This window comes from Gossypium arboreum, chromosome 3 (assembly GCF_025698485.1).
Source record: "Gossypium arboreum isolate Shixiya-1 chromosome 3, ASM2569848v2, whole genome shotgun sequence".
Classification (NCBI taxonomy): Eukaryota; Viridiplantae; Streptophyta; class Magnoliopsida; order Malvales; family Malvaceae; genus Gossypium; species Gossypium arboreum.
The window spans coordinates 984,453-1,002,587 of NC_069072.1; the positions used below are offsets into that span (position 1 = coordinate 984,453).

At 33.8% G+C, this 18,135-nt stretch overlaps 2 protein-coding genes across 7 annotated transcripts; one reads left to right on the forward strand and one right to left on the reverse strand.

Moving 5' to 3' along the window:
* LOC108475957 (basic leucine zipper 23-like) lies at positions 1 to 3,514 on the reverse strand. Of its 6 annotated transcripts, none has more exons than XR_008279826.1 (5): positions 3,084 to 3,502; positions 2,085 to 2,916; positions 982 to 1,106; positions 399 to 514; positions 1 to 300 (listed from the first exon to the last, which is right to left on the reverse strand). XR_008279826.1 is itself a non-coding variant. In XM_053025353.1 (4 exons), the coding sequence occupies exons 3-4, from the start codon at positions 2,857 to 2,859 to the stop codon at positions 1,081 to 1,083; spliced, it is 801 nt and encodes a 266-aa protein (XP_052881313.1). In that variant the 5' UTR covers positions 2,860 to 2,916; positions 3,084 to 3,143; positions 3,410 to 3,487; the 3' UTR covers positions 637 to 1,080. The 6 variants fall into 6 exon arrangements, 2 of the variants coding, with proteins under 2 accessions (XP_052881313.1, XP_052881314.1); XR_008279825.1 differs by having other exon boundaries at positions 1 to 312; XR_008279824.1 differs by lacking the exon at positions 399 to 514 and having other exon boundaries at positions 1 to 398.
* A 1,861-nt stretch (positions 3,515 to 5,375) lies between these two features.
* LOC108475956 (L-ascorbate peroxidase 3) lies at positions 5,376 to 10,142 on the forward strand. The gene is made up of 9 exons (XM_017777966.2): positions 5,376 to 5,682; positions 5,907 to 6,031; positions 7,160 to 7,209; positions 7,977 to 8,042; positions 8,123 to 8,171; positions 8,577 to 8,659; positions 8,746 to 8,825; positions 8,908 to 9,010; positions 9,526 to 10,142. Exons 1-9 carry the CDS (start codon positions 5,570 to 5,572, stop codon positions 9,721 to 9,723), a joined length of 867 nt encoding a protein of 288 aa, XP_017633455.1. The 5' UTR covers positions 5,376 to 5,569; the 3' UTR covers positions 9,724 to 10,142.
* Positions 10,143 to 18,135: the final 7,993 nt, after the last annotated feature.

Consider the following 18,135-nt stretch of genomic DNA (forward strand, 5'->3'; position numbering starts at 1 on the left):
TTATAAAGGGAATTCAAGATCTATTAGTTCATTGAATCCTCAAAATCCAACCACTTCATATATATATATATATATATATCAAAATGCCACATTTTTTCTCTTTTCCCCCATTTTTGTTTCAATTGTAACTTGTAAGCTCCAAGAAAGCTAAGAAGCCGACTACTCTCCGGGATTATCATCAGTCCATGAAACAAAAAGAAACACCTGCAATGCTCGACTACGCCATCTTTTACAATTATCGGTAAGTTTTCATCGGACAATGATGAGGCATTTCCCTCGGAATTGCAACTCATACCCTTCCTAAAGAGAATGCTTATGGCAAAAGCAATATTCCTGTCAATGCCATGCAAAACTGGAATAGCCGAATACGAATGGCTGAAAGGTAGATGCAAGCTAACCTGCAGTCTCCCATATGAATGACATGTTACATCTAACAGTGACTGAAACTCGTAACTCACCCGATAAGGGCTTACAGTAGCGAAACATCATCAAAGATATTCCATCTTCCCTAATTCTGTAATTCAGCAATAAAAGAATCCATATAGCTTAGAACAACCGAACCAGAACCAAGGCAAAAGGAAAATCAGCAAAGCTTAGCATCATCGACAGTAGTTACTAATGAATACTCATGCAATGTGAATAAAAAGATGAGATAAGGCCTTTTATTTCGGTTGAGTTTAGCTTTTGGTAAGAAAACCAGACTATCAGTAGCTGCTCGAAAATGGTACAAGTTATTAAATCCGGAAAAGTTTGAGCTTTACAAGGTTGTCTGCTTTAAACCATATAAACTAAGAAGACCATTCAACACAAAAACAAAAAAAGAAAAAGAGCCGTAATGAAAAAGATGATAAAAAGGCAACGCGAAACAGCTTGTTGGAAGAGAATTATTTATACACCACGGATATAAACTAAGAAGACAAGACCCATGAGTAGTGTTAAAAATAAGTAGTAGAAGAATGATAAAAATAAAAATAAACTCACAATGCGACCTGAGGGAAAAAAGTAATGCGACCCAAGAAAACTGCTTGATGGAAGACGAATCTTGTACTCCGCAGACTCTGGATGATACTTGACAGTTTTTCAACCTGCTGTGGCTGGACGAACACCTGCCAAGAAAACAAGTATCAGCCTCATAGCCAAAGAATACTAGAAACAATAGTGCTACACATTGTATGCGGCAACAATTAGTTTGGAAACAATCACCAAAGTTCATAATGTTCTGGATTTTGCAAGAACAACTTCATATATCTTCTGAATAGGGCTCATGCACCAAAAAGATTTGGACATGTCTTGTATTGAACAATAAATATGCTGTTTTTCTTTACAATATGAAGACTGCTCAGTACGAGAGAGCAAGCCTATTTAAAACATACATAAACCAAGAAAAAAAACTTCATTCCTCTACTGATCATTCGAAACAGTAATAATTGACGTCATTATTGACCAGAATTACCATATTGTTGATGTGCTTAGACCGACAAACGAACTGTATAGTTACAGCAAATAACTTCAAGTCTTCAACATAAACACACAAGAACAAAACTCCTTATAGCAGCCCTGACAAGGTGAAACGAAGCATGAACCGAGCAAAAAACTTCATTCCTCTATTGATCATATTCTAAACTCTAATAATTGATGTTGTTATTGACCGGGATTACCACATGGTTGATATGCTTAAAACAATAAATGAACTATATAATTACAGCATATAACTTCAACATAAACACACAAGAACCGAACTCCTTATAGCAGCCCTGACAAGGTAAAACAAAGCACAAACCGAGCAAAAAACTTCATTCCTCTATTGATCATTTAATCACTAATAAATGATGTTGTTATGGACCAGAACTACCACATGGTTGATAAGCTTAAAACAATAAATGAACTATATAGTTACAACAAATAACTTCAACATAAACACACAAGAACAAAACTACTTATAGCAGCCCTGAGAAGGTACAACAAAGCACAGACCACGCAAAAAACTTCATGCCTCTATTGGTCATTCTAAAAAACTAATAATTGATGATGTTACTGACCAGAATTATATAAAGAATTTAAGACAAAGAAACCCAAAATTTTACCTTTCCTCCTTTTAGTGCCAGAAGAATTGCCGTTGCACCCGCCACTTCCAGCCCCACCTGTAGAAAGCTCCTTTGCTCCGGAGTTATAGTCTGCCAAACACTGAACATTGTCAAAGTCACACCCATTAAATCCCTGTCCATTCAGGGCTGCATCTTCTCCCGTTCTCCCGTCGGCCCCAGGATGAAGGCAATACATCTGATCATTGCATTGCACATTGCAGGGATTCATCACATAAGCACCAGGCATGTTCATACCGTTAACAGCAGTTGCCGATTTCTGATATGGAAACGAACCGATCTCCCCTTCTATTCTCCCCCGGATATCCACGAGCAAACACTTAAGCCTCGCAACCTCAGCCTCCAATGCAGCTTGACCCTGCAATCTCTTCAACAGCTGCTGGTTCACTGCTCTCAATCTCATAACCTCATCCTCCAATGACGCGGCTCGTGCCTTAACCTTTTCCCTATACTTCCTCACAGCTTCTCGATTCCCCAGCGGTCGTTTCTTCGATTTCTCCTTAGAACCAGCAGTGTCATCGATTGAAGCCTTATCTTCAGTTGAGGCAGGCACAATTTTGGTATGGACATGGAAACAAGTGTGTGTATGAGAGTTATCCGGTCCAGGCGGGTTACAAGTGTGTGTATGGGTACAAGCATGAGAATCATTGAGCAATTCATCGAAAAAACTGTCCATTGAACAACTGCTTGGGATATCACCCATGTTATTCCCGGAAAACACTTCCTGGTTCGAAAAATCAAGCTCCCCGTCGTCCATTACAGGTACAAAAACACAAAAAGCCCTCGAAGGAGTGATCAATTCACGATTTTGAACCTGACCCAGATCATAAATCATTCTCAATTACCAAATAGCAACATAAAAAACAATTAACAGTATGTACAAGTTCTAATAAAACACATACATGCTTTTTATCAACATTACACTGAAAATGAATCCCACAATTATCACCATCAACAGAAAGAAGAAGAAATGGGTCTTACCCGGAAATAAAACTCAGCCGGTTGAGAAACCTGTGATGGGTCGAACAATTTCGATAAAATCTAAGGTTCAAAGAGAAACCCAAATCAAAGAATCAAAGAATTTTCGATAATTTGAAACCCTAGAAAATAAACGGCGGCTCGTTTTTTAAAGAGTTAAAAACAAAGGCGCAAAGACTAAGGACTGATTGGAAGAAAAGTAAGAATTGGGTAACAAGAAAGTGAAATTATTGTATACGAGAACAATAAATTATGAATTTTTATTGCAGATAAAAAGTCAATAAAAATGGTAAATTTATGGCATTATGAAGATCTTGAAATGGACGAACCAGAAAGACGCTTTAGTTGCAGAGATTCCAGCGTCCCTTTCTTTTTTGTGTGTGTGTGTGTATTTTTCTGGTCAGAACCCACTTTGCTGTCGATTTATATGTAGTTGAGGGACTTCTACCTAAATTAAGAAAATATAATCGAGGTTAATTGCGCTTCGCGCCCCACACTTTCAACTTTTTAAACTATGATTCGGATTTTAAAATTTTCAATTGAGCCCTCGGAGTATCAGTATTTGATGTGAAGCATGTAAAATACGTGGATCAATTTGTAAATATGTGTAGATACTATATGAAAAGCATTGATTTGATAGAATGACTTCTTCATTGATGTTTTTAAACAGGGTAAAGCTAGAAATTTTACTTGAAAAATGAGATAAAATTATAAATTTTTGGAGGGGCCAAAGCTAAAATTTTGGACTGATCAAATTAAAAAAAGATTAAATTGCATTTTTAATTTTCTATAAGGGGCCAAAAATGAAAAGTTTCTTTTCAATTAAGAACTAAAAGACCTAAATAGAAAGATTTAGGTTTAAGAGGGGTTCAAAGGAAAGTTTTCCCATTTAACTAAGGGGTCAAGGCCCAACTACTTTAGCTTTGTTATAAAAAGTAGGTTAGTCTAAAATATAAGCTAGGCTGAAGGCCTAAATTCGTCTCGGCTCAGCCCTGTTCCACCTGCTTTTTAAAGTTGATAATGTTTTATATTATTTTATTTTAATACATAAAAATTAATTTTATAGTAATATATAATACTAATATATATAAACATTAGAACATGTTAAGATAGTTATATATAAAATTTTAATTAAAATAAATATTAAATTAAGATAATATAAATATATTTTTTAAAATTTAAAAAATAAGAATAAGTTTAAAATAGATTTAGATCAGCCATTTACAAATACGGACAAGTTTAGACAAAATTTTAAGTTCATATATTAGGTTTGACCAAACTTAGGCAATTATATCATGTATTAATATTATGCTTAAGCTTGATTCGAATTCAACTCAACTCAACCCATGAATACCTCTAAGTAAGGTCATAACTAGATTTGTCCATGGGTAGGGTCAAAGTCCGCCTGAAAAATGAGAAAATTTGAGCAAAAATATAGGCTTAGGTAAAGAATAATACTTGTTTAGAAAACGAGTTGGGTCTCGAATAAATTTTTTGAGATGGCCCTAGCCCGAATTTGCACAAAGAAAAACTGTTGTTTTATTGTTGTTTTTCCATTGTTTTGTTGTTGTTTTTTTACCGTTTTTCAATTGTTTTGTTGTCATTTTATATGTTACTACTATATTGTTGTTATTATTTAAATATTGTATAACTCTTATTTTATTGTTAATTTAACTACTATTTTAGAGGCATTTACTTGTTAAATTGCACCTATATTAGTATTATTTAAGTATAAAGACTTTTTTCAATTTGTTGGGAAACATTTATTTTAATATTTTTAGTGTTTTTGATGTATATGGACGAATCAAACCTAAATTTTAGTATTTTTATTCGGGCTGAACTTGAGCAAAAATTTAAGCCCATTTTTTTAGATTGGGCCAAATTCAGACCTATCAATTGAGTCTAAAATTTTATTAGAACCCAATTGATCCATAGACAAGTCATAACATTGAAGATGCAAGGCATGAAAACCAATTGTTTAGGACGGTTAAGCTCTAGTTATAAGTTTGTTTTTTCAATTATTTAGAACTACTCATAGCATATCGCCAACCCAAGAAAATAATGCGTTTCAGCGCATTAAACCTACATTTTTCTACATTGATAACAATATTCATACTAATCAAACTAAAATTCAATCGACAAATTTTAAAAAATTTTAAATCTGAGTAACCCTTATAGACACTCAATAACTGGTTTTACTATTAAAAAATAATAAAAAAGATTTTCATTAAATTTTTAATAATTGTATAAAAATATATACACCTCTAGCTCCCAAATAGTCCAAAAAAGTAAATAAACCCATATCTAAATTTCATTGGCTTATCTTCTTTTTTTGGAATCCCCAGAAAACAAGCAAAAAACCAAAAGACAATAAATAAAATCACAAAAAAAAAAATACTAAAATAAATAAGCTAATTTCTTGACCATTTCTTCACTACACACAAAAATCAGTTGATTGTTGATAATTTGAAACTGAGACGAAGACTTCAATGGCGTTTCCAGTAGTCGATACCGAGTATCTCAAGGAGATCGATAAAGCTCGTCGAGACCTTCGCGCTCTCATCGCCTTGAAGAATTGCTCTCCTATCATGCTTCGCTTAGCGTATATTTTTTCCCTTTTATCATCGTCTTCGTTTTGTGCTGTTTATTAAAGATTCAAGGAGTATATCTAAAAGAAATTTGAAATCTCGTGATACTAATTGAGAAATAACTGATAAACTTGAAAAAAATAGTGGATTTAGCTATTTAGGAGTATTATTACTCTTTTTTTTTTTTGACTTTGTATCGATGAATTCTTCATTTTGAATTGATTTATTTTTCTTGAAGGTGGCACGATGCTGGGACGTATGATGTGAGCACTAAAACCGGAGGTCCAAATGGCTCTATAAGGAATGAAGAAGAGTTCACTCATGGCGCCAATAGCGGCTTGAAAATCGCTATTGATTTTTGTGGTCAGATTCTAATTCTAATGCTTATTATTGTTATTATTGTTTTCTTAGTGTAAATATATAACTGTCAAATTCGTATAAAATGTTTATGGATTAATATGCAATGCAACAGTTGATTCCTAGTTAGTATGAACAAGTTTAAAATCATTTGATGCTTTTAAGCTGCTATTGGTTAACTAAGAAAGTAGATCTTAAGAGCATTTCAATATTGGAAGAATATACATTATCTTATTTCAACATAAGCTTGAGGATTAGTATTGCAGTTTAAACACTCCACATGCACGTTTTATCTGACATTCAGAATCGATTGTTGAATATAGAGTTTTAAAGGAATGAAAAATACGAGTAACATTGGTATGGCTTCAAGTCCATTCATGTTGATATAGAGTTCTCTGAATCTGGAATGCTGAAATGATTTTTAACTTTTTCAGTCACTAGAGAGGGGTTTTGTTTTCCTTTTCTAAGGGTTAGAAATTTTATAAGATGTAAGCAGGAGTGTCAACTGTCAATTATGTTGATGAGTGGTGTTGACATAGAGTTTAACAACAGAACCATTTGCTTCAATATCTTAGATACGAGCATGACATGATTGTTTGAAAGGAGTATGGCAGGACTGATGTAATTTCTTTTTAAAAGTTTAGCTCAGGGTAATGTTATTTGTATGATCCTATTGCAAAAAAGGAACCTAGCATGGATTCAAAGTGATTGGGGAGATCTTATTTTGATCTTGCTATATAAGGTTGAACTTGCATGCCTCTTTTAGGTTTTAGCTATTGAAATTTAGGTGGTACCTTGTTTGTTGCCTCATTCAGCAAAGAATCATCTCCTTTAAAGTGAACTATTGTCTCATTGTCGGATAGTCAGTTGTGTCCTTCTTCAGAATTTGGTGGTAGAAAGATGTCAACCTTTGTGATTCATTTGTGTAAATTGTACCAGCTACTAAATGAGCTGAATTTCTAACAAGTGTTTGAATATATATATTACTACATTTTTTCATTTTCATGCTCATGCATGTAACATATCTTCATACGTATAGCATGTAGTTTGTGTTAGAATATATATCTCAAACTAGAACATATTTTATTTATTTGTTTATTCTGACTGAAGAGTATTTTCTTTGAAACATTTCAGAGGAAGTGAAGGCTAAACATCCTAAAATTACGTATGCAGACCTATACCAGGTGATTATGGAGTTGAAAGAGTTAGCGTGCAATTTATTTGGGATTTAGTTGCATCATTGAGGAATTCATAAGTGTACAGTGTATTGTATTTGATTTTATAGAAAGAATTCTTAGATGAGGAAATTAAATGACAGACCTATAGCATTAAGGACACAGGATGATGTTGCTTGAGAAACATCGAGAAAAATGTCCAATATATTTTGGCTTTTAAAGGAAATCATTGCATGCTTCCTGTAATTAGACTTCAAAGAAAACGGCTCTGCTTCTATTCTTCTATGAGTGCATTGGGGAAATAAAGAAATATTTACACATTTATTAGTCCCTAAAACTTAATCTAAAATCCTTGCTAGAGCTTGACGCAAATGTCTGTGGTTTAGATTCTTTAGAGGAAGGCATACTTTTTTATCTAATTAACTAGATTCTTTCTACAATACAGTATGTATAAACTACTATTTGGTAGGTTAAATGATTGACCTAATAGAATTGTTATATGAAAGAACTTCTTGATTTAGATTTTGAGATGATGGCTGGTACTTAACAAGAAAGAAGAAGCTTGGTGACCACAGTTTTTTGTTAAAATGAAAAGAAACAGGTTACAAAGTTTGGTTGATTTTGGTGATTTGCAGAAAAGTAGCTTGAAATATTGAAACGGCATGTTTCATCATAATATGGCACACCACACAAATGACTGCACTTAGATTAAATTGAAGCTGTTGGTTGTGTGTTGGATGATGAGTGATCTGTAATTGTATCATTTTCATTTTCAGCTTGCTGGTGTTGTTGCTGTTGAAGTCACTGGAGGTCCTACCATTGACTTTGTACCTGGAAGAAAGGTATCTTGTAGGGGTTTGTTCTTGCAAACGTAGCTTGTTTCCTCTTTAATTTATTTGATTAACGCTGTTCTATTTAATAGGATTCAAACATTTGCCCCAGGGAAGGCCGACTTCCAGATGCTAAAAGAGGTAAAATAAATTTCTGAAGCCATTTGTGGAACAATAACTTGAATTTCTGATTTCCACATGCTGAGAACTGTAAATTCTGACTTCCATATGCTTTGGATATTTCTACATTTTGATACTTAGATGATCTGTATAGTAAATATAGTCATATCTATTGTCTTATGGCTAATATTTATGTGATTTCTTACCTTCAGTGTTTTCTGCAGTTCTAATGTACTAAATATGATCTTCATCGAATAGAATGAGTTATGACTGTTGTGTTACTGTTACCCTCGTTTTGAATACATTGCTCCACATCTTATCACCTTATTTTAAATGCCCATCTAAGCTTATGTTTCTATAGTCTGAAGTTGTGTGCTCTATATGTTGCATCTCTCTTTTCTTTACCCTTCTGAATCATGGTGTTAGGTGCACCTCATCTGAGGGACATCTTCTATCGAATGGGTCTTTCTGACAAAGATATTGTGGCATTATCTGGGGGTCACACTCTGGTATTTTATTTTTTAAAATGTTTTCGATTTTCTATATTCCTGGTTATGGTTGTTATATGATCAATATCAAACCTTTGGTGTTACAGGGAAGGGCTCATCCTGAAAGATCAGGTTTTGATGGCCCTTGGACCAATGAACCCCTGAAGTTCGATAACTCTTACTTTCTGTAAGATTAAATCTGTGATTTGCAAGCTATTTAACTTTCCTCCTTAGAATTCATATGAATCCATTTACTATTATTGCACCAGGGAGCTGCTAAAAGGGGAATCTGAAGGGCTTTTGAAACTTCCAACAGACAAGGCTTTGTTAGATGACCCTGAGTTCCGCAAGTATGTAGAGCTCTATGCCAAGGTACAACACTATAACCGAATGACTTCCTTTTGTCTTATCTATACTTCAAGAGCGATCTAGTCGATGTCACTTTATGATGTACTTGCCTTGGTATTCAATAAGGTTTTCTGTCTGGTCTTATTAGACCTTTATCCTTGGAAGATTGTTTTGTTGCTTTTACTGTTTCTATTTGTGCCAGTTGCTAGTCGAAATAACTAGATTCTAGCAGCACCGCTATTTGAGCAGTCAATCATTTGTCCTCTTCTAACCAAATTCAACCTTGCTTCGAGTTGGTTTCTGCTGTTATAAAGACCCCTTTATGTTATTAATCTATTGCATGTAGATGTTTCCGCTTGATCCTAGTCTATTGTTAACCAAACCGGAACATTGTCGAAAGGCTAACCACTATCAACAATGTTTCAGGCACCCCTTTAGGTGTTATAGACCAATGTTGGACTGAGACATCATGCAAATAAATACCAATTCTGCATCATGTGATTTTTAATGGAATTTGGCCAATCTTTTAAACTTGGCAGGATGAGGATGCGTTCTTCAGAGATTACGCCGAATCTCATAAGAAACTTTCGGAACTTGGGTTTACTCCCACTTCAGCTCGCTCCAAGGTAATGGTGAAGGACAGCACTGTATTGGCACAGGGTGCTGTGGGGGTTGCTGTTGCGGCCGCAGTGGTGATCCTAAGCTACTTTTACGAGGTCCGCAAAAGAATGAAGTGAAAGCCATATTACTCTTTTCTAGAAAAGAACATCCGTTACAAATTTAGCAGAACTTAGACCAATCATCTGGCTAATAGTTATGTAGTTCATGTTTTCTCCTACATGATATCGCGTCCTACGAACCGTATTGGCAGTAAAAGATCGACACAATACTAAGGTCATCTATTTGAAGTAAATAACATGGATAAATGCTCTCGAGCCACTTCAATCCATGACATTTCTGTTACGAAATGCTTTCGTTTGTAGTTAGGGGGATAATTAAAGCTAAAACTTGCTCTATTTCATGTTTTTGTTCAGAGTTTTTCTCAGACTCTAGATTTGCCACCTCGTTGTAAGCTCAGAGTTACCCATTAGCAAGATCTCGAAGTGTTTATAGGTTGGGTTTAAATATGATATAACACATCTTATGTTTGTCTAAACTTAATTCAGCCTCAAATATAGACTTAAAATGTTTTGTTCAAGCTCACTCATATTTGTAAATGATTAGTCTAAGTCTATTTTAAGTTTGTTCATACTATTTTGAAAAATATATATTTTTATTTAATATTTAATATTTAATAGATTTATATATTTTTATTTATTAAAATTTTATATATAGACAGCTTAACATTTCTTTTTAAATGTTTACATTATAATATTAAATATTCTTATAGATTTAACTTTTATATTTTATAAAATACATAATATCTAAAATAAATAATATAAATATTTTATCAACTTGAAAAACAAGTCAATGTGGGTCTTGAATGTTTGGGTTTGAGTTTGAATTTGATCTTTCCCAAGTCCTACGTGATGACTTGAGCAGCGAAAACGGAAAGAGGGGAGGTAGATAGGCAATGTGAAAGTCGGTTCAGTTTAATTGATAGTTTTTGTCAAGTTAGTTTAAATCGATTAGGGTTTATATATAAAGAAATATTTGGTAATTTATAACTACTTGGTATCTAAATTCAGAAATCGTATGTAAATTTATACTTTTTTAGGTATTTGATTAACACTATGAAAATATGTTAACGTGATGCTATTGTGATATTGACAACAAGTAGCATGGTGTCACGCGATAGTCTCACATTTTAACCAAATGGCAAAAAAAAATATAATTTTTTAAATAAATTTTAAATTCCTTATTTTAACGGTGTTAATTATTAGGTATGTAAAAAATGTACCAAATTAATTTACGATTTTCAAGTTTACGATTTTCAAGTTTAAGTATCAATTAGATAAAAAAAAATTAAGTAAAAGTAAATATAAATTGCTAAGTTGAATGCCTCCATAATGTTATCGATTATAATGATTTAGACAGTTTTGTAACTAGTTAAAATAGGTTATGAAGTTACCTCACCCTTGTAAAGGTTAGAGCACTAGTTTGAACCGTAGGAAAGGATACTTTTTAGGAGGGTTTTAACTGCTCTCGACGCAAAGGGTAAACCAAAATATAAACTAGATTATGTTAGTTATTCGTTATGAACTTTTGTAATTAAACCGATTAACTTAACCAATTTTTAATATATAATCTTTTAAAAGGTTAGTTTAGTTTCAATATTTAATTTAGTATTTAATTTTTTTGTCCGAATTTAGTATTTGAGTTTAAATTCAATATTCAATTTGGTATATAAATCAAACAACCGAATGAATGTTTGGTATGCGTACTATAGTAAAAAAACACAAGTACTTACTTGGGACAAAAGAAATAAAGCTCGAATATCAAATTGAATAATAAATCTAAACTCAAGTAATTAAACGAGATAAAAGAAAAATTCAAATCTCAAATTTTAAAAAAACTCAAATATCAAAGTGAAAATTGAAACCAAACTCAGGTCCAATAATAAGTTAAATTACACTTTCAAAGAGAAAACCTAATTTCGAATCGTAAAAATGATATTATTGAAAAGGACAACACAGACTCTAAATAAAAATAATAAAACGATGATCACCTTAATTCAATTTAAATTTAAAAATATTAAAAAAACGATGTACCTATGGACACTTTATTCATGAAGTCCATTATAAATTTTGGTCGGTGTAACTGGGTTTAATCAAAGCATTATATTATTATGTGTAGGAAAAACTTGGGTTAAAAGGCCAACCTAAATTAATTATATGTTTGATCCATCATTTTTACCACTAATTTCATCTATTTCTTAAAATTTCGATGAATACTCCTAAGGTTTTATTGGAGTGAGACCAATAATTAATTCTCTGCATTCGGTAGATTCATTAAAGGGTAGATACTGACCACAAATTTTAAAACTGTTCCATACTCATAACCTTAAATTTAATTTTACTTTGAAAGATAAAAAGCACAAGTTGATAAACTTAAAGCATCAATTAAGAATCATTTTTGTATTGGTACAATATATTTATTTTCTATGTATGGTTTAATTGTATTAAACATCCTCAAATTATGTAAATTGGTCCTTCAAAACATTTTAATTGAGTTTTCAAAAGTATCAAAAAAGTATCAATTAAGTCATTCTACTAATCTATAGTCGGTTATTTGGTGTTAAATGACAACTCAAATATGATGCAAAGTATATTTAAAATACATGGATCAAATTATAAATATGTGTGTGTTTATTATATGGATAGTTTGAATTTAATGTGTTAAAAAAAGAAGAGAAATAACCCTCTTAAATTTTATTGACACCGTTTTTAACATGTTAGATCGAAATTGTCTAATGTGATAAGTATACATGCGTTTTAAATGTGAAAAATAAAATAGAATAAAATAAATAAAAATAAAGAACACATAAATTTTACGTGGAAACCCTTTCGGGAAAAAAACCACGGGCAAAGGAGAAGAAAATTCACTATGTCGAAAAATTTTTACTCAAATACAAGAGGAATAGACTATGTCTATTTATAGGCTTGCAAAGCCATATTCTAGTAGGATTGAAACACCTTATCCTAATCAATATAAAATAGATGGAGTTTAATAAGGTTTAAAACCTTATTCTAAAATAAAATAAAAGAAGTCTAGTTCTATATGGATTTTACTTTTATTTTATTTTCCATCGTATTTTATTTAAATAAGAATTTGGGTCACTTAATTCTAACAATCTCCACCTTGACACAAATTCTCAATGAACAAGTTCTTCATCGCGAACTTTCAATAAACAAGTTCTTCACCTCTTCCAAAAACCCTTAAGGGTTTAACTTCAACAATGAACACCAACCAAGTCTAAGCAATGCTCAAACTTGGTTATAGGAAGTGACTTAGTCATCATATCTGCAGGATTTTCATGAGTGCTAATTTTGCTCACAACAATATCACCACGAGCAATAATATCACGAACAAAATGATACCGAATATCAATGTGTTTTGTTCTCTCATGAAACATTTGATCTTTTGTAAGAAAGATGGCACTGACCGTCACAAAATCTTGGCTGATTTGAAGGTCTTCATTGAGTTCACTAAATAGTCCCTTCAACCAAATAGCTTCTTTACAAGCCTCGAGAATCGCCATGTACTCACTTCAGTGGTAGACAAAGCGACCGTAGTTTGCAAAGTGGCTTTCCAACTAATTGCACAACCTCCGATTGTAAAGACGTAACTCGTGAGAGATCTTCTTCTATCAAGGTCTCCAGAAAATCAGCATCAACATACCCTATAACTCCATCTTTAGTTCTTCCAAACTGTAAGCAAACATTAGTAGTGCCTCGTAAGTATCTTAAAATCCATCGAATCGCTTTCCGGTGTTCTTTACCGAGATTCGCCATGTATCCGCTAATCTGACCGATCGCATATGATAAATCTGGACGTGAACAAACCATAGCATACATGAGAGATCCTACTGCACTAGAGTATGGAACATGTGACATGTACTCAATCTCATTATCTAATTGAGGAGATAAGGCCGATGAAAGTCCGAAATGGTCGCTAAAGGAGTACTAACAAAGCTTAGCACTCTGCATATTGAACCCGCAAAGAACTTTCTCAATGTACCCTTCCGACTTAGGTACAATTTACTTGCTTTTCTATCTCGAGAATCTCCATACCAAGTATCTTCTTTGCTGGTCCTAAATCTTTCATCTCAAATTCTTCACTTAGTTGGGCTTTAACCTTTCTTATCTCTCTTTTATATTTTGTCGCTATCAACATGTCATCAACATAAAGAAGTAGATACACAAAAGAACCATCATGTTTTTCTTAAAGTAGACACAACTGTCAAAACTACTTCTTTTGAAATCATGAGAAGTCATAAAGGAATCAAACCTCTTGTACCATTGTCTTGGTGATCTGTTTCAAACCGTAAAGGGACTTTTTCAGAAGCAAACATAGTCCTCTTTTTCGAGACTATAAAACCCTCTCGGTTGTTGCATGTAAATATCTTCCTTAAGTTCTCCATGCAAAATGCGGTTTTACATCTAACTGCTCAAGCTCCAAATCATGCATGGCAACAATACCAAGCAAAGCTCGAATCGAACTATGCTTAACAACCTGGAGAGAACACATCTGTGAAGTCCACTCACGGAATTTGATTGTAACCCTTTGCAACAAGCCTTGCTTTATATCCGGGTTCTTCAACTCCCTGAGTCCTTCTTTCTTTTAAACACCCATTTACAACGAATGCCTTTTTACCTTTAGGAAGTTTTACAAGATCCCATGTTCTGTTTTTGTGGAGTGATTCCATCTCCTCTTGCATAGCAAACATCCACTTTTCTCGAGTCTTCACACTAATCGCCTCGAATAATTAAATGGCTCTTGATTCGCATCTATATCTTCACCACATTTAAAGCATAAGCAACTAGATCAACCTCGGCATACTTCTTTGGAGGTTTAATTTCTCTTCTTGTCCTGTTTTTGGCGATAGAGTATTGCGGTGAAGAAGCAACTCTATTCTCAATTTTGTCTTGGCTTGAGGAGTTGATTCGTATTAATCGATGCTCCACCGCTTTTGGTTTTCTTTATTGGAAGAGTCTTTAAGAGATAAGTTAGGTAGCATAGCGTTTCATCAAAAACAACATCTCTGCTAATCACAACTTTTCTATTTTCAGGACACCATAACTTATAGCCTTTTACACCAACTTTATAACCAAGAAAACGCATTTAATGGATCTCGGTTCCAATTTTCCATTATCAACATGAGCATCGCAGGACACCCAAAAATCTTTAAATCGAATAATTAGCGGGATTACGGACCATACCTCTTGTGGAGTCTTTTCTCAATGGCAACGGATGGAGATCGGTTGATCAAAAACATGCGAGAGAGGTCGCTTCGCCCAAAATGACTTGTAAGTTGGCATTTGACAACATACATCGAACCTTCTCCATGATCGTTCTGTTCATTCGTTCTGCAACGCCGTTTTGCTGTGGAGTATGACGAACTGTCAAGGAGATAAGGCCGATGAAAGTCTGAAATGGGCTGCTAAAGGAGTACTAACAGGCTTAGCACTCTGCATATTGAACTCGCAAAGAACTTTCTCAATGTACCCTTCCGACTTAGGTACAATTTACTTGCTTTTCTATCTCGAGAATCTCCATACCAAGTATCTTCTTTGCTGGTCCTAAATCTTTCATCTCAAATTCTTCACTTAGTTGGGCTTTAACCTTTCTTATCTCTCTTTTATATTTTGCTGCTATCAACATGTCATCAACATAAAGAAGTAGATACACAAAAGAACCATCACTGTTTTTCTTAAAGTAGACACAACTGTCAAAACTACTTCTTTTGAAATCATGAGAAGTCATAAAGGAATCAAACCTCTTGTACCCTTTGTCTTGGTGATTGTTTCAAACCGTAAAGGGACTTTTTCACAAGCAAACATAGTCCTCTTTTTCGAGACTATAAAACCCTCTCGGTTGTTGCATGTAAATATCTTCCTCAAGTTCTCCATGCAAAATGCGCTTTTACATCTAACCGCTCAAGCTCCAAATCATGCATGGCAATAATACCAAGCAAAGCTCGAATCGAACTATGCTTAACAACCGGAGAGAACACATCTGTGAAGTCCACTCGGAATTTGACTGTAACCCTTTGCAACAAGCCTTGCTTTATATCCGGGTTCTTCAACTCCCTGAGTCCCTTCTTTCTTTTAAACACCCATTTACAACGAATGACCTTTTTACCTTTAGGAAGTTTTACAAGATCCCATGTTCTGCTTTTTGTGGAGTGATTCCATCTCCTCTTGCATAGCAAACATCCACTTTTCTCGAGTCTTCACAACTAATCGCCTCGAATAATTAAATGGCTCTTGATTCGCATCTATATCTTCACCACATTTAAAGCATAAGCAACTAGATCAACCTCGGCATACTTCTTTGGAGGTTTAATTTCTCTTCTTGTCCTGTTTTTGGCGATAGAGTATTGCGGTGAAGAAGCAACTCTATTCTCAATTTTGTACTTGGCTTGAGGAGTTGATTTCGTATTAACTCGATGCTCCACCGCTTTTGGTTTTCTTTATTGGAAGAGTCTTTAAGAGATAAGTTAGGTAGCATAGCGGTTTCATCAAAAACAACATCTCTGCTAATCACAACTTTTCTATTTTCGGGACACCATAACTTATAGCCTTTTACACCACTTTATAACCAAGAAAACGCATTTAATGGATCTCGGTTCCAATTTTCCATTATCAACATGAGCATACGCAGGACACCCAAAAATCTTTAAATCAGAATAATTAGCAGGATTACCAGACCATACCTCTTGTGGAGTCTTTTTCTCAATGGCAACGGATGGAGATCGGTTGATCAAAAAACATGCAGTAGAGGCTGCTTCTGCCCAAAATGACTTCGGTAAGTTGGCATTTGACAACATACATCGAACCTTCTCCATGATCGTTCTGTTCATTCGTTCTGCAACGCCGTTTTACTGTGGAGTATGACGAACTGTCAAGTGTCTCATGATCCCTTCAAAACAACACCTTCAGATACTGTTTCATAAGTTGTAAACCAATCCCGATTGGGACTCATGTGGAAGGTGCAGCCTGAATCAAGTATCCACTCCTCGCTTACTTTAGAATAATTGACAGAAGCAACTAGAAGTTCACCATCGCTGTAGTCTTCTACAACATCAGCTTCACCGAAATTTTCTGGCTGTTTTCCCTTTTGATTCGCAGCCTCCCTTTTAATCTTATTTTGTAGCTTATAGCACTCTGATTTAATGTGCCCTTTCTTCTTGCAGAAGTTGCAAGTTTTACCTCTGTTTGAAGATTTCGATCTACCCTTAGATTTACCACGAGGATTCCGTTCCTGTGTTCTACCACGATTATCATCAACATTCCGGTCTTGTCTCCCACGAACAATGAGACCCTCTCCCTGAGAGTTGGGTTTAACCACAAGATGCTTCATCTTATCATACGAGGTTAAAGAATCATAAACCTCATCAACTGTGAGAGACTCGCGGCTATATAAAATCATGTCTCTAAAGGTTGAATAAGACGGGGGCAACGAACAAAGTAGAATCAACCCTAGATCTTCCTTATCATACTGAACCTCCATGGCCTCCAAGTTTGAGAGAATTTCTTTAAACACTGTTAAGTGTTCGTGTACAGACGCACCTTCCTCCAAACGATGAGCATAAAGACGCTATTACCGTGATCGAGATGAATAACCCGGAAGCTCTGATACCAATTTGTGAAAAATAAAATAGAATAAAATAAATAAAAATAAAGAACATATAAATTTTACGTGGAAACCCTTTCGGGAAAAAAACCACGGGCAGAGGAGAAGAAAATTCACTATGTCGAAAAATTTTTACTCAAATACAAGAGGAATAGACTATGTCTATTTATAGGCTTGCAAAGCCATATTCTAGTAGGATTGAAACACCTTATCCTAATCAATATAAAATAGATGGAGTTTAATAAGGTTTAAAAACCTTATTCTAAAATAAAATAAAAGAAGTCTAGTTCTATATGGATTTTACTTTTATTTTATTTTCCATCGTATTTTATTTAAATAAGAATTTGGGTCACTTAATTCTAACATTAAATATGCTCCATGTTAGATTTAAACTGATATTTAACTCTTAAATTGACGGTTAAGTTGATAAAAAAAGATTTGATTAATGCGATACCGATATTTAATGGCTCAAATAACACGTTTTTAAATTTAAAGATCAATTTAAAATCTAGATAACAATTCCAAGACATTTAATGCAATTAACCCGTAATCAACAATATTAGACTTGATATAATTACAGAATAATGATCTAATCTTAATCCGAAGCTCAAATGGTGCCAATAAAGCTTTGACATTATCAGTAAAAATTGAAATTCTGAGTTTTATATATTTAAATTCAAGTTCTATCGTATGCAATTATTATATAGAATTTCTAATCGTATCATGTGCTGTTTTAATTTAAATTATTCGGTTTTTATCTCGTTTATATTTTATAATCTTTTGATTTTATGCTATAATATAATTATAGTATAAAGTCTAAATAATAATAAAAAATCTCAAATGGTGCCTCC

Coding starts and splice junctions, on each gene's coding strand:
- LOC108475956 (XM_017777966.2), top strand. CDS start 5,570: ATGGCGTTTCCAGTAGTCGATACCGAGTATCTCAAGGAGATCGATAAA. Junction 7,210..7,976: donor CGTATGCAGACCTATACCAG/GTGATTATGGAG, acceptor TTTCATTTTCAG/CTTGCTGGTGTTGTTGCTGT. Junction 9,011..9,525: donor ATGTAGAGCTCTATGCCAAG/GTACAACACTAT, acceptor TAAACTTGGCAG/GATGAGGATGCGTTCTTCAG.
- LOC108475957 (XM_053025354.1), bottom strand. CDS start 2,859: ATGGACGACGGGGAGCTTGATTTTTCGAACCAGGAAGTGTTTTCCGGG. Junction 1,107..2,084: donor TGGCACTAAAAGGAGGAAAG/GTAAAATTTTGG, acceptor TTTTCTTGGCAG/GTGTTCGTCCAGCCACAGCA.